The 15,402-nt window shown below is 41.2% G+C and overlaps 1 protein-coding gene across 1 annotated transcript in view; it reads right to left on the bottom strand.

Annotated features, from left to right (window-relative positions):
• The window catches only part of UNC5D (unc-5 netrin receptor D), a 633,424-nt gene that overhangs the window by 114,886 nt on the left and 503,136 nt on the right, over window positions 1–15,402 (bottom strand). The window contains exons 5-7 of the mRNA XM_040242921.1: window positions 9,971–10,151; window positions 8,938–9,105; window positions 6,806–6,970 (exon numbers count right to left, since the gene is read on the bottom strand). Coding sequence (XP_040098855.1) covers window positions 6,806–6,970; window positions 8,938–9,105; window positions 9,971–10,151 — 514 coding nt within the window. The remainder of the gene's footprint in view (window positions 1–6,805; window positions 6,971–8,937; window positions 9,106–9,970; window positions 10,152–15,402) is intronic.

Here is a 15,402-nt window from a genome sequence, read left to right as displayed (position 1 = left end):
CAGTGATTTGTTGTATATGGTTCATTCTTTTGCCTTTTTTATGCTCAGTTCCGCTTAGGATGTGGTACTTGAGTTCAGGGCCTCTTATCATGAGGCGCAAATGGAACAGTTTTAGCCTTGTAGAATTTTTCAAAAATGCCTTCACTAAGACACGTGAGTATTAAGCCATCTCTATTTTCTTTTTTAATTAAGCACACGGGAAACTTCAGTTATGAGCCACTTCAGTCTCTTGTTAAAGAATGTTATTCACTGGTCTTCTTACTGGGTCTCATCGTGGGAGAGATTTTACTGGAGCATGGGGGGAAGGCTGTGGCTAAGCTGCTAATGATGCCATGTGTCCAAATCTACATTCTTATTACTCCTGCGGGTGTGCAATATTATATCTGCATCTTCTATGCAGTATACGTAAAGGCAACTCTGAATTAATCAATTGTTTGTTATGCAGAGAGGCAGTTATTGGGTATTTCTAGGAGAGATCTTTATGTAAAAAGGGATACCTACTATATACTATAAATGGAGTGGGAATGGGTTTTTAATATTAAAACTCCTTGGGAGAATTAGCAAGCAGCAGGAAACTACATGACGACTTCGTGCACGGTGCTAGTATGTTATCTCGCTGATGCCAGTTTTATTTTTTTGTGATGCTACAATTTTACGATACTACAATCAGGCAGTTGTGTAGTGCCGTGGGCCCTGAAACATGAACTTATCCAACAAAAGTTGAAGAATGAGTCCTGTGTGAGTCCTGACTCTGCCCAAAGGGAGGATGTGTGCATTTTGTTTTAATAAAGGGATATCCATCTGTTATAATCCCATATACAAAGTAGACATTCGGTAAACCACCAGCAAAAACGAAGAGTTGTTTCAGATGCACTCAGCCAACTCTGGAATGAACATTTTCTTATTCAGTGCCCTAGAAAATACAGGGAAGGAACCCAGGTAATTACTGTAATGGATAACAATGAGGTTTAGAATGATCCAAGGGAAAATGCTTACAAGGCAACCTTTCGTTTGATGTGATTACAGGTTCACCTTTTTAGGTGCTCCTTTTAGGTCATGTAAGTAGATAGCTCAACGGACAATGTGGTTAGATTGGAGATGCAGCTTGGGGATGTTTATTTGAACCTGCTATTGTATGGGATGTCTTTATCCTTGATGAGGTTTCCAACCCGTTAACTGCAACTTTTCTTATCAGCCGGTACCATCAGAAATGAAAACAAAGCATCGTGTAACTGCTCTTTCTGTTTCTGAACTATCAATGTTGAACTGACCTATCTCACATCCTGACAAGGACGGATTAGCCATCAGGTAGCCCAGCCACGAAGCTTCCCTTTCAGGCCCCTGTGGCACTTCTCTGGGTTCATCATCACTGCCCATCGGAGCACTAATCCTGTCTGAAGCGAATTCACTTAAACTTCTGAAGGCAAAGCCTTTAGTTTTCTATCTGCTGGAATAAAAAGTGTGGGGAACAGGTTCCCCTTACTTCTCAGATTCAAACTAAACACCCCACCATGTTCACCCTTCTGTCCCTGCCAATGAGGAATGCACATGTCATTTACATGTACATATCAGTGATCCTCCAGGCACAGAAGCAGCTAAGTTCAGTAAGTGTAAAGGACAGCAGTTGGGAAGCTACCTGATTCTGAGGTTAAGGCTTAGAAAACATGGATGCACAAGTTCCCATTTCTCGACAGGCATTCTACATAATTATCTTCCTGGAAAAGAACAGTTCCAGCATAAAGGCACTGGATGTTTATAGTTTATGCTTGCAATTTGGAACCTCGCACTCACTGCTATTGGCATCAACTGCCTAACCTCACCAGTTCTGGGGCATTTATTTCCTTGTTGGGAGCATTTAGGTGTGGCCATCTGTGCTAGCGTAACACTAAGGTCCTGTGCTTCAGTCACAACTGACCAAGCAACAATCATACCCCTGTATTAAAGCGATCGTTCAGAGCTGGCAGCTCCATCTCTAGGAGAAATGCAGCCCTCAGGGACAATAAAGGAAATCCAGATGCTTTGTTGAGAGCTAAGTAAAAATTAAAGAATTGTAGGTCATCCAAGAGCCAAGCAATGTCACTGTGAAACTGCCAAGAGAAGTTGGGGAATTGAGGACTTGCTTCAGGGTTGTGTCTGGCATAAAGGGGAAAAAAAATAAAATGAAGGAAATTCCCCAATTGGAACATGACCCAGATCTTTCACAAAGTGACTGCTCCATAAAGCTGTTGCCAAATGCTATTTTAATCAAACCCAGCCTTCATTGGATCTCCATCCCGAGAGCACAGCTAGTTTCACCAAGAGCACTTCAGCAGAGTACCAACCAGAAGCACAGAGTAATGTTGGCACCATCTAACTAGACTGCTGTTCACTGATTCCTGCAGACACAGTCAAATGCGCTTCATCGTTGCTGACATGGGACCCACTCTGTGTTTTAAAGGGCAGACTGTATCCCAGTGTTGGGCTCTTAGAAACACACTCCTTTCCCACTGATGTATAAACACATCTCATTCACATCTATGATTTCACAGGCTTCAATTTTTTCATCAAAAAGCTTAGTCATTGTAACCATCAAGAGTCTCTGATCATGTTTGACAGACATCTTAATATGCATATAACAGAGGCAAAGAATGGTAGACAAACCCATTCTTAAGTAGAAAAGGGAGTAGGGGAACGAAGAGATTGAACAGAAAGAAAAGGCTTACATAGCGTTTTAAAGTCATGAGCGGATTTTAACAGAGCTCTCCACCTCCAGTGCTGAACATATTCTAAAGCTCACTGTTCTGCTCATTTTCTTTCCACTACTGGAAAATGGAAACAGAATACTCACTAAATAGCACATGTAAGACTTTAACCACACATGGCCAAGGTTCATAGGAAGGTTTCATTCAGTAACAAAGTAATTTCCTGAACCTTGGTTTGATTGGCTTTAAGGAAGGAGCTAGGCTTTGGAACTTCACAAGTACATATGCATCTGGGGTGGTTAATTTCACGTATCAACCTGACCAGGCCATCAGGTAACCAAATATTTGGTCAAACATTAGTCTGTGAGGGTGTCTTCAGATGAAATCAACGTTGCAATAGGCAGGCTGAAAAAGAGCAAATTGCCCTCCACACTGTGTGTGGGAAACATCTAATTATTTGAATGCCTGATCCTTCCCAGGTAAGAAAGACTCCTGCCTGACAGTTTCTGAACTGGGACATTGGTTCTACAGACTCTGGATTTGCCAGCTTCTATAATAATATGAGCCAGTTTCTTATAATGAATATCTTTATATATGTATGCATATATCCTATATCTTATACATGTATCTTATTGGTTCTGTTTCTCTGGAGAACCCTGATGAATACAATATCTCAGATTTTAAAACTGGGATCTGGACTGGTCAGTATCCTCCTACTCAACTAACAATATAAATACAAATAAATAATATTCACATATTTGATCATTTTTTCTCACATCTGGAGCTAACCATTGTCTGTCTTCAATCAGTAACTCTAAATTTCAGTCAACTAAGGTTGAAGCTTGACATTTATAGAATTTTCCCTAAGCTCAAGTCGAACTGGTGGTTGTTAGATGGTGCTAGTGGTAAAGAACCCACCTGCCAATACAGGAGACATAAGAGACACAGGTTTGATCCCTGGGTTGGGAAGATCCCCTGGAGGGAGGCATGGAACCCTCTCCAGTATTCTTGCCTGGAGAATCCCCTGGACAGGATTCTAGGACAGGAGCCTGGTGGGCTGCAGTCCATGGGATCACAAAGAGTTGGACACCACTGAAGCAACTGAGCAGGCAGGCCAGGAAGGTTATTACTATGTCCTATAATAGACAGCATATTCAAAAGCAGAGACATTACTTTGCGGACTAAGGTCCGTCTAGTCAAGGCTATGGTTTTTCCAGTGGTCATGTATATCCATACATGAGAGTTGGACTGTGAAGAAAGCTGAGCTCCGAAGAATTGATGCTTTTGAACTGTGATATTGGAGAAGAGTCTTGTGAGTCCCTTGGACTGCAAGGAGGTCCAACCACTCCATTCTAAAGGAGATCAGTCCTGGGTGTTCTTTGGAAGGACTGATGCTAAAGCTGAAACTCCAGTACTATGGCCACCTCATGTGAAGAGTTGACTCGTTGGAAAAGACCCCGACACTGGGAGGGATTGGGGGCAGGAGGAAAAGGGGAAGACAGAGGATGAGATGGCTGGATGGCATCACTGATTCGATGGACGTGAGTTTGAGTGAACTCCGGGAGTTGGTGATGGACAGGGAGGCCTGGCGTGCTGCCATTCATGGGGTCGCACAGAGTTGGACACGACTGAGCAACTGAACTGAACTGGTAATAGTACTATAATACTTCAATCAGTATTCTCTTATTTCTATTTTTTATTTCTAATATTTCAAAAGTATCTAATGATCATCTAAACTATAGCCAGTGGCCACACAGTTATACCGTCAAGGGCTTTTTAGAAGATATATGAGATTATTGTCTTAACTACAGTCCTAATCAATGTTAAGAAACATGTCAAGAAATAGTCACAACTTAAAGGTATAGTTCAAATATATCTGGTGGTGGTCAAGGGTAGGTAGCCAGAAACACATTTTCTTAAACCTCTTGCTAATCAGTTTGTGTTGTCTCCTTATATTTGAAAAGAATGGAATAGACATTTCATCAGCAAACACAGATGAATGACTAATTAACAAGTGAAAATTTGCTCAATATCATTAGCCATTACGGAAGTGTAAGTTACAATAAAAAAAAAAAAATCTACATACTCGTTAGAATGACTTAATTTAAAATGACCAATAATAAGTGCTGGCAAAGATGTGGAACAACCAGCAAGTTACATCCTAGTGGTAAAAATGTAAACAATTACAGTTAGTTCAGAAAGTCTCTTATGCCATTAAATACCTGATTATGATATGGATCACTAATCCCATTTCTAGGTATGTACCCAAAAGAAATGAAAATACATGTCCACACAAGGTCTGTATACAAGGGTTCATAGCAGCTTTGTTCATAGGAGCCGCTAGATGGAAGCAACTCCATGCCTATCACCTGGTGAAAGGATAAGGACATTGCGGTAGATCCATAAAGTGGAACGCTATTTAACAAAACTAAGAAGTTAATTACCGATGGGTGCAGCAGAATGAAGGAATGTCAAACGCATTATGACAACTGAAAGAAAGCAGAAAAGTGTTGCTTAGGGGTAGGGGAAAAGAAATGACTGCAAAAGAGTGCAAGCATACTTTGGGGATGAAAGGCACCGTTGTCTATCTTGATTGTGATGGTATATTTACTAGAGAGCAAGGCCCTCTCACTCCTGAGACGGGTGGGTGAAAAGTCAAAGTGTTAGTCGCGTAGTCTTCTCTGAATCTTTGCCACCCTATGGACTGCAGCCTGCCAGGCTCCTCTGTCCATGGGATTCTCCAGGCAAGAATACTATAGGGAGTAGTCATTCCCTTCCCCAGGGTATCGTCCCGACCCAGGAACTGAACCCACGTCTTCTGCATTGTAGGCAGATTCTTCCCACCAGGGAAGCCTGAGATTTGGTTCTCTTTAATTACAGACCTTTGTATTGTATCTGACATATGCAGATTACTCAGAAGTTGAACTGAGCAAGTAAAGGAATTATGGGGCTATGAGGTAGCGCTTGTTTCAATGTACTGATCATTTTAAACTAATTCATTAACCATTCCGACTTATTTTGAAAATATAACTGTTTGTAGAGGTTTGCTTTCAAGCATAGCTAGTCATATTGACATAGAAAAATAAATACAACTTAGATGCCTCCTTCATACTATAATCTTCCTAAATAAAAAGTGACACATATTCCTGAAAAGATGACAAATTACTGAACTACATTATTTTTGGCTGGATATCATCCTAGAAGGCAACCTAGTTCTAAAGAATAGGTATGCCCCGAATCTCCTGTTTTTGAAGGATCTAAGGAAAATCAATATACCCTTTAGCACATCTGAATGGGCAAGCAGAGGAAGGATTGCTATTTATCGAGCACCTATTCTGTGCCATAAAATATTCAAAATACATTTTTTTAATACTGGGCCCAGAAGATAACCAAAAATAGGCACTTTTGGGGTACTTTTGGTACAATTCATTGATGTTAAGCAGTTGAGTGACTTCCCCTAGATCACAAAGCTAGTAAGGGACACCACCAAATTAAAACTCACCTCTGTGTGGTTCTATTTAATCCTCCCATGGTTTCATACCCAGGCAGACAGTCACTTGAAGAAATTATAACATAACCTCAGGAATAACGCAAAGGCTTGGAAGTTCTGAAATGGGCATTCTATTTTGGGCCACGCCAGACCAATCTGAGACAAACCCAGCCACTTCCTCAGTGCCGTATTTTCCCCCCATCTGCAAGGTAACAGTCACAACGCATGTCCCATGGTCTCTGAGGATTACGAAATGCTTTAGAGTCTGGTAAAATTCTTGGGAGAAATACAAGCCTACGTTGATCCAGATCGGAATTTCACTAAACCTAAAAACACTGGCCCCTATAAGAAAAGAACGGCTAAGCCCCAAAGTCTAACACATTTGCCTACATCATTTCTCTCCCAACCATATCTAGTTACCTTCCCAGTGAATACATGCGGTGGAACTGACAGTGGTAACAATGCTTAAAGTGACCTATTTGTCTGCTCTTTGACACTTTCCACCGGCTTTCTTTTTGCTCTGGGGGATTTTGTTTTCTGGGAACTGGTTTCACTGAATCAATGGTCCCAGCATTATCATAGCGTCTTTTCCTATGATGGACAGACACAGAAGATGTGTACTGTAAAGTCTTACCTAGGATGCAAAGGCCGTCTGTGCAGTTCTCGGATTCCTGGCTTAGACCTTCGCAGAATTTGCCCCCGTTTCTTGGGGCGGGGGCTGTGCATTCTCGGATCCGCAGATGCTCACACTCTGGGCTGCAGACCGACCACTCACTCCACACTTCCCAGCTCCCGTCCACTTCAAAGGGAAACAGAAGGAACCATCGTTAGACTGCATCTGACAGCTGTCAGGAGACTCACCCCAAGGCCACTGTGGTTCTCAGAGCTGGATTTTAAAGAAATCACCACCACCACAGAAAGAAAATACTACATCTGTTTATCTTCTCTCCATGGTTTCTTTCCTAAGGAGACAGGTGAACAGCAGCAATGGTATAATTCTCTTGCTGTTGCAGGATGAGACCAATTACTGAATCTGGGCAAACATGTGAATTACCCGTGCCCTCAGGTTAGCTACTCATGTCATTATCCATTCTTTCCCCATCTTTTATGCCCAAGTGCATCTTAAATGGACAGATACACTCGGTGCAAGAACCACTAGTAATCACTACTTCCTTGTGGGTTGATAGTTTAGAATAGAAAGTAGAATAAATGCTCTTTAAGTCCTAAAAGCCCCTCAATAATAAAAAGTTAAACCCATATATATTGATAGTATTAAACTAAAACAGGTCAGCCAAGCCTCAAGATACCGAGACTTACACAAATAGAATTTCTTGGGTTATAGATTGCTGCTGTATGTAGAAACGAACAAGCTGAACTTAATTCCACTAAAAAACAACCCTAGAGATTATGGCAGCTGTTGGAAGCCATTGTTTCACTACCTCCTAGGAATAGGTCAACCGTGCTTATGTGGGTTATTGAAGATATTGCCATTTTTAATCTAGAGCAACTAGTCAAGAGCACGTGCATGCTCAGCTGCTCAGTCGTGTCTGACTCTTTGTGACCCCATGGACAGTAGCCTGCCAGGCTCCTCTGTCCATGAGATTTCCCAGGCAAGAACACTGGAGTGGGTTGCCCTTTCCTTCTTCAGGGGATCTTCCTGACCCAGGGATTGAACCTGTGTCTTCTGCATTGGCAGGCAGATTGTTTACCACTGAACCACCTGGGAAGCCCAGTATAGGGTAAAATAAAAATACTAAATTTGAAGCAAAATATCTGAGTCCTTGTGTCGGTTCTGTCAACATTTTGGCTGAGCTACCCTAATCGAGCACTTCACCTGACTTTACTATTTCTGTCAACTGGGGAATCATAAAATTCACGGCACAAAACTAAAGGACATTGCTTGTGTAAATGTGTCTTGCACAGTACCTGCACATAGTAAGCACTCAATAAATGTGTACTGAATACAAATTCAGTACAGGCAACTGGCAAAGCCTCGCCTTAGCTTTGAGTGGCAGGAGATTTGCAATTTTAAAGACACAAGACTCTGGTCCAGTGTCCTTGGACTTAATGTTGGATCATGCGTGTGAGACCCAGAATCCATTTATTTCTCAGTGGGAGGATATGCTTCCCATTCAGAAAGTCATCTTCTGGCTCATCTATTTCTCATTGTATAAATTGGGTTACAGCCAGTAAGACGAGCAAAAGAACTTGCAAAAGCCCTCTTTGGTAAATGAAGCCTATTCAGAAAGGAAGGCAATCATAGCCCACATGTAAAATAGAAATGGCTGTGATGCAATCTCTGCCGATTGCATTGTCTTAAATGCAAAGGTAAACCTGATGAGGTTAGTTGAATGGTGACTGATGATAAAAGGTCAAGTATTTGGTGCCTGTTTTGTGCTCAAAGGCAATTCACTACACCTTATTATACAGATGAATGCTACACAATGGGAGAACCCAAGGAGAGAAGGGTATGGCTTAGCCCAATCAAACACTGGTACTATAAAAATACATAAAAACATTTGGCTTACTGATGTTGCGTGTCTAGGGTAATCTGAGTATGAAGAGAAAAACTATGCCCCCACAGAGAGGTATTTCATCCATGTTCTTGCTATTACAATGAGTTCCGCATCAGTACTCTGGACAAAGGCTCCGTTCTAAGAACTTGGAAGATGTTGACTTTGGGAAGGCAAGTTCTACTGAACACTTCACACCAGCTCAATCGTGGTGGTGGATGAGAAGGGGAAAGGAAATCTACGCATATCTCACCAGGACAGAGAGCAGTGCAGGTTATTTTCTGCACTGACATTCCCTCACAAAAGGCTCCACCATTGAGAGGAGCTGGGTTGGTGCAGGTCCGGGAACGTTTCTGCCATCCTCTCCCACAGGGAACATTGCAGGCTGACCACTCTGTCCAGGAAGACCAGCCTCCATTCACTGAGAGAGAAAAATGGGGAGGGGAGAAGAAAAAAAAAAAAGAAAGGAAAGAGGTTTTTACTGATTGCCTACTATGTGCAAGCCACTTGCCAGGTGTTGTGAGTTGGGCATCCAGGGACCAAGAGACCGGTGGGACCCTCACCGGCTGCCCCACTGTGTGGCAACTGTGGGGCTGATCTAGTCTGCACCTCCCAGTCTACGCTTCTGTAGACCATAGGAGGGACACAGAGAATCTGCTTTGCAAGGAAATGATGAACCAGAGGAAGAAGTCATCAACATATCTCTCCAGCACTTGCAATTCCAGAGGAGAAGAAGAAAATACCAGCATCTGAATTTCTATTAACTTTCAGTGCTTCAAACGTCAATCCCAGGGCTCTTCTATTACAAAAAGGAGTGCTTACTTCAATAGCTGGGAATTTCACTTATCCATTACCTGAGCTATTCAGCAAATAGTCATGTTTGTTTTTGGTGGATTTCATATGCCAGAAGAGGAACTGTGAATAGCCCAGTCTGGGGAGGATGGGGTGGATGTTGGGTTTGGGAAGAGTGGGAAGCGGAAGTTGCTCTGATTCTTTTCAAATGTAAACACAATGGAGGCAAAGAAAGGTCTTTTAAAATTCTTTTGAAAACAGATTGACAATGTCACTCACTGTCCCCTGGAAGTCTAATCTTGGATGAAAGAGCAAATACATTCACGGCTATAGGCGTCACCTACCAATGGGCTGAGGCAGGAGATGGCGCTATAATGGAAACCCGCCGGAGTCCCTTCAGTGCTAGACACAGAAAGTTCTAAGGAAATGCACCTCCCTCTATCCCTCTGCTTTCTATCCTCTCTATCCACTCCGGGCCTTTGGGCTGGTCTTACCATAAACCACCACTGTGGCTGACAGGCTCCTCCTCTTGGCTACGATGTTGGCCGCCATGCAAGTGTAATTCCCGGAGTCTGAGAGCCGCGCCTGCCGGATGATGAGGTTGTGGTCCGCCCTGGTGTCGATGTGCTCATCTTGTTCAGAGTCTATGGGCTCCTCATTTTTCAGCCATTCCACCTATCGGAAGTCAGGAATGTTTACAAGTCATTAAACACACACACACACAAACCTTTCTGGAATTGGAAAATGAGTGGTTAGAGCATATGGGAGAGAGATGTACGTAACACACAGAACAGCAACACGAATGCTATCTTTTTAATCTTTATTCCATACACCATCCTTTTCATTCATTTGGTATATTCAGGACATGAATACTCCAGTTAATAAACTGGAGGTGGGAAAAGAATATAAGCATCCTATTGACTTTGACCTATTTTCTAAAAATGCAATAAAAGACTGTAATTAGGTCATTTCATTATATTTCATCAGGTTACAACTCTGATGATGATGATACTCCAATAACTGGCCCAAAATGGAGATCAGAAAAAGCAACACATATAGGTAGAGCTTGGACTCTGTGCAGAGAGGGTATTATGTTCTCAGACAAGGTTTGAAGCTCATATTGTTTGCATTTAAGCAACAACAACATAGATTTGGGTAATCAGAAACACAGAAATGAAACTCAGATCTCAGTGTTCCCTGGTTTCAGGAATATGTTTATTTGGTGATCATTTATGTTACTCCTTTAGTGATTTAACAGATGTTTAGGTCAGATCAGATACCCGACTCATTTAAGCCCCAGCCTCCCTTCCAAAGGACCTCACTTTTCACATCCTCTGAGTATAGACTAGTCCCATCTCTGGTTTGTTTCCTCTAGCTTGCTCCTAGAGTGTCTATTTCTCTCTTTCCGGTTCCACCTTAAACCTATCCTTGGCCGAAAGTACTCTTTCCCTGGACACTTGAGGAAGTCACATATGGGACCTTCTGCTCCCTGGATCTTCATCCTCCCAGAAGCTGGGGCACACCGTCCCTACATCCCCTAATTCATCAAGCAGACCAGGCTTCCCCAATCCAGCTGCCTGCCTTCCCCATGCTGCCTTCTGCTTCTACATCAAAACAACATCTCCATTGTCTTGTGCCATCTTGGTAGCATCATATACAGCTCCTGTTTGACAAGAACCATTTAGCTCTAGTTATCATTATGTGTTATACACAGGAATTTAACAGACACATCAAAACTGTAATTTAACCAAGAAAGCAGTCACTACACCAAAAAGACCTCACACATAAGTACATGCATCCGGGTTCTTTTCACGTACCCTGCCCACTGCTAACACAGATAATTGAAAGTTGGCTTTAGAAGATGTCTCATTTCATCTTTAAATGTAAACAATTATAATTTATTGCCAATAATCAAGTGACACCTGTTAGCAATTCGGTTTAATAAATATTTTTGGCTCCCATTAAAAGGGATTTATTTACCAGAAGAAAACCTATACTGATACTTTAATATTTATCCCAAGAACCATCCCAAGAATGAGCGTATAGAATACCAAAAGTCATCGGTCAATCCAAAATCAGTCCTAGATGAGGAGGAGTTTTAGTAAAAGAAAATGATGCCAAAATAGCCAAAAGAGATCTGAGAACTGCTTTAAAACATGTACAAGAGCTGAAAAAGCAACATGGTGCAAGACCATGAAGTAAGGAGGCAAGCTAGCTTCAACCAGCAGCTCCTCAAGGCATCACCATGTGCCAGCCTTGGGTATAAGAACTAATGATGTCCAAAAGCACTGCTCTGTTTAACGAAGCAGGGCAGTGGAGCCAATTTTAAAACAATCTGACCACCAGTCCATTACAAAATATCCTCCACTCCCCAGAGACACTGCATATGTTCCAGCCATTCATTCATTCAAGTATAAATACTCCAACATTTACTCAACATCAGAGGTCATCCTGAGAGTTGAATAAAGTGACATAAACAAAACCAGCATAACCTTTTCTTTCATGGACCTTACAGTTAATGGTTAAGATGGAAACAAGTAAATCTAGGGACTTCCCTGGTGGTCCAGTGGCTAAGACTCTGTGCCCCCAACACAGGGGGCCTGGGGTCAATCCCTGGTCAAGGAAGATTCCACATCATGTGACTAAAAAGATCCTGCATGCCGCAACTAAGACCCAGAACATCCAAAGAAATAAATCTACAAGAAAAGAAGTAAATCCACATTGCCACCAGAAAGTAAGAGTTGTCGGCAATATCTGTGATAAAACATTTATTTATGTTAAGCCAACTGGATTGGGTTTTCTGAACCACCATCACTGCTGTGTCACTGGAGAGAGCAAATTGGTCAGCTTAAAGTGGGTCTGGGGAACTCTGGTTCCACTCCACTCTCCTCCTGGTCCAGAAATTCTGAGTGCAAACTGTTTGGTTTTCTGATTGTTAATTTCCGACCCTTTCCATTTCTAGTGCCTACAAAGCCCTTCCCTCCTGTCTCCACCTTAAGTCATCTTCTTTTTCCATCCTTCCCCCTGCAAACAGCTGGTCAGGAAGTTGGGGAAGTGTGGCCATGGTCCATAAGTAAATCATTTCTAGTGAGGAAATGACCCTGGGGGCAGTGGCCCTCGAAACAGAAACCAAAGTAGGCCTAGCACCTGGAAATCAAAGAAAGCTTTCCAAAGCAAATCTGGGCCCAAAGGAAATTAAAACCACAGTCATTACCAGAGGTCTGGTTCCAAATTAAAAACTTATATAAAATACCTCATGCACAAAATGAAGTGGTCAACACATGAGGAAAATATTTGCCACAGATTTGATATATAAAATGGTAATAACCTGATAATCTGAGGGTTATGATCTGAATCACTCATGTTCTTGTATCAATTGATGATAAAATGTCATCCAAAATAAGACGGAAAAAACACATGCTAATTAAACAACTCAATAAATATTCTATACCACTAAAAAAAAGGTGAACAACAATATAATGACATTATTCCTACCCAAAGAACGAAGATGAAAATGACACAAATGTACACAGGGACACACACACATACAGTATTTTTTTAATTGAACTTACAGAGTACCAGGCATTTCTGCTATTGCTGCTCTATGATTATCTCCTTTCTGGAAGACACTAATAGCCTCTTAACTATGACCTGTCTGGTGCTTCCATTCCTGCCTCCATAGTGGATTCCCCACAAAGGGATTAGGTCATATCCTTTTCTGCGCCCAAATCGTTCTACTGCTTTGAACTCCACTAAGAACAAAACTGCATATCCTTACCGTGGCTAAGAAAGTCCTTCTTGGTCTGCCCCCTAGTTAATTTCCCACCTTAGATTCCCCAAGTAACCTCTGTGCACTCTACTCCAGCCCTACTGGACTCCTCCTGTTCTAGAAAACTCAAAGCAAGTTCCTACCTCAGGGCCTTAACACCTGCTGCTTCCTCTGCCCGGAAGGCCTCACCTGCGAGTGTCCCTAAGGCTCAACCCTACCTTTCATTCAGGTCTCTAATCAAATTCTGCCTCCTTAGAGAGGTCTTGCCTGACAACCCTTCTCTAATATATGAGCAAAGTCCCCTCACTCCCTGTGTCCTGCTTTAATTTTCTTCCTAATATTAGCTCCATCTAACAGGCTTAAAGATAGTAAGCCTTTTGTTCTTGTAATTGTGATCTCAAGAATTTGTTAAAGAAAATTGTTGGGGCTACAAACAAGGACTTAAACACAATAAACTATTTTTAGTTGCAAAAAAGAAAGAAAGAGAAAAAAAAGTATGGCAGAGCTCTATTTAAATAAATCATGATTCAATAATTCAATTTAAAATTGTATAGCACTAAAGGTCATGATTTCAACTAGTGAAAATACTGAAAATGCTCATAATGCATGAAAGAGTCAAACTGCATAACTGTGTTTAGTGCAATCATAAATTTGTAAAAACAACAAAAAAAGAAATCATAAACATACATATTCTTTAAAAATGATTGGAAGAAAATGCAATATGCTGCAGAGGTTTTGAAAAAAGACTTGCGGCAGCTGTTTTTTTTTTTTTCCTTCCTGGTGGTTAACTATGGCACATAAAGGAAAAGGTCTTTATTAATCTGAAAAACAACTATGTTAGCTTATAAAAGTCTTTTACTTACATAGCACAGTAGTATTAAAATTTATATTTAGCCATAGACTGCTTCCTCAAATTAAAGCTTATCTGATCATATGGTATAAGATATGTGATCATATATATATATCTTATGATATCACTTACATGTAGAAAGTTAAAAAAAGATACAAATGAACTTTATATACAAAACAGAAATAGACTCACAGACATAGAAAACAAACTTAGGGTTACCAAAGGGGAAAGTGGGAAATGGACAAATTAGGAGTTTGGGAATAACAGATACACACACACTATATATATCTGTATCTTTCTATCTATCTATATATAATAAATAGTTCATGGGGTCGCAAAGACTCAGACATGACTGGGGACTTAAAAAAAAATCAAACCTGTATAGCACAGGGGACTATACTCTATATTGTATAATAACCTATGTGGGAAAAGAATCTGAAGAATAATATGTGTGTGTTTATGCAGGGCCTGCATGCCTTGAGCCTGCATTCTGCAACAAGAGAAGCTGCTGCAGTGAGTGCAGCCACCCGTGCGCAGCAAGTAAAGAGTAGCCCCTGCCTGCCACAACCAGAGAGTCCACACACAGCGAAGAAAACCCCACCACGGCAAAAAAAAAAAAAAAAATTTAATTAATTAAAAAAAAAATCAGACTGCATGGAGATGTTCAGCACACCTGTACCATAAATTATAAGTTGACCCTTGCCATACAATCTACCCTCAAACACCCACATGTACTGTGAACATTTACAACGGTCTGCTACTTCATTTCCCCAGAACACAGCTTGAAAACCAAAAAATATATATAGGACAAATGAGATACCTTCGGATATATACATTCCAGCATAATTGGTGTTTACAGTGTCATGACTGAGGTCCATCAATCCAATTATGTCTACAAACAATGGGCACGTTACTGCCACTAACTGCAGGGCTGTTTTTTATTCGTACACTAATCGTTTATCCATTTAACTGATGGCAGGATCTTTATGAGAAAATCAGTCTGGTATTTTCTGGGCTTATAAAAGTGATGAATTGCTCTTGGATTTATGCTTTTGTCACTTAGAGAAATGTTAAAACATTTTTGATGAGCTAAGTGCTCCTAATGCAGAATAGTTTAATAAATAAGATAATAGAAAAAAAAAAAAAAGCATTTCCTACAGCAGCAGTTGCAAACTCGAATGTTCCTGGGGGCCAGGGAAGTAACATAAATTACTGACGAGGCGCTGGGTGCAAGACATCCACGCACGTTGTTTGCATATTAAAGACAAGGACCTATTCCTCATTCCCTCCAAGAGATGAGCTCACTC

This window comes from Oryx dammah, unplaced genomic scaffold (assembly GCF_014754425.2).
Source record: "Oryx dammah isolate SB20612 unplaced genomic scaffold, SCBI_Odam_1.1 HiC_scaffold_7, whole genome shotgun sequence".
Taxonomy (NCBI): domain Eukaryota; kingdom Metazoa; phylum Chordata; class Mammalia; order Artiodactyla; family Bovidae; genus Oryx; species Oryx dammah.
The sequence above is the reverse complement of the archived record's forward strand: the minus strand, read 5'-3'. Positions and strand labels throughout refer to the sequence as shown.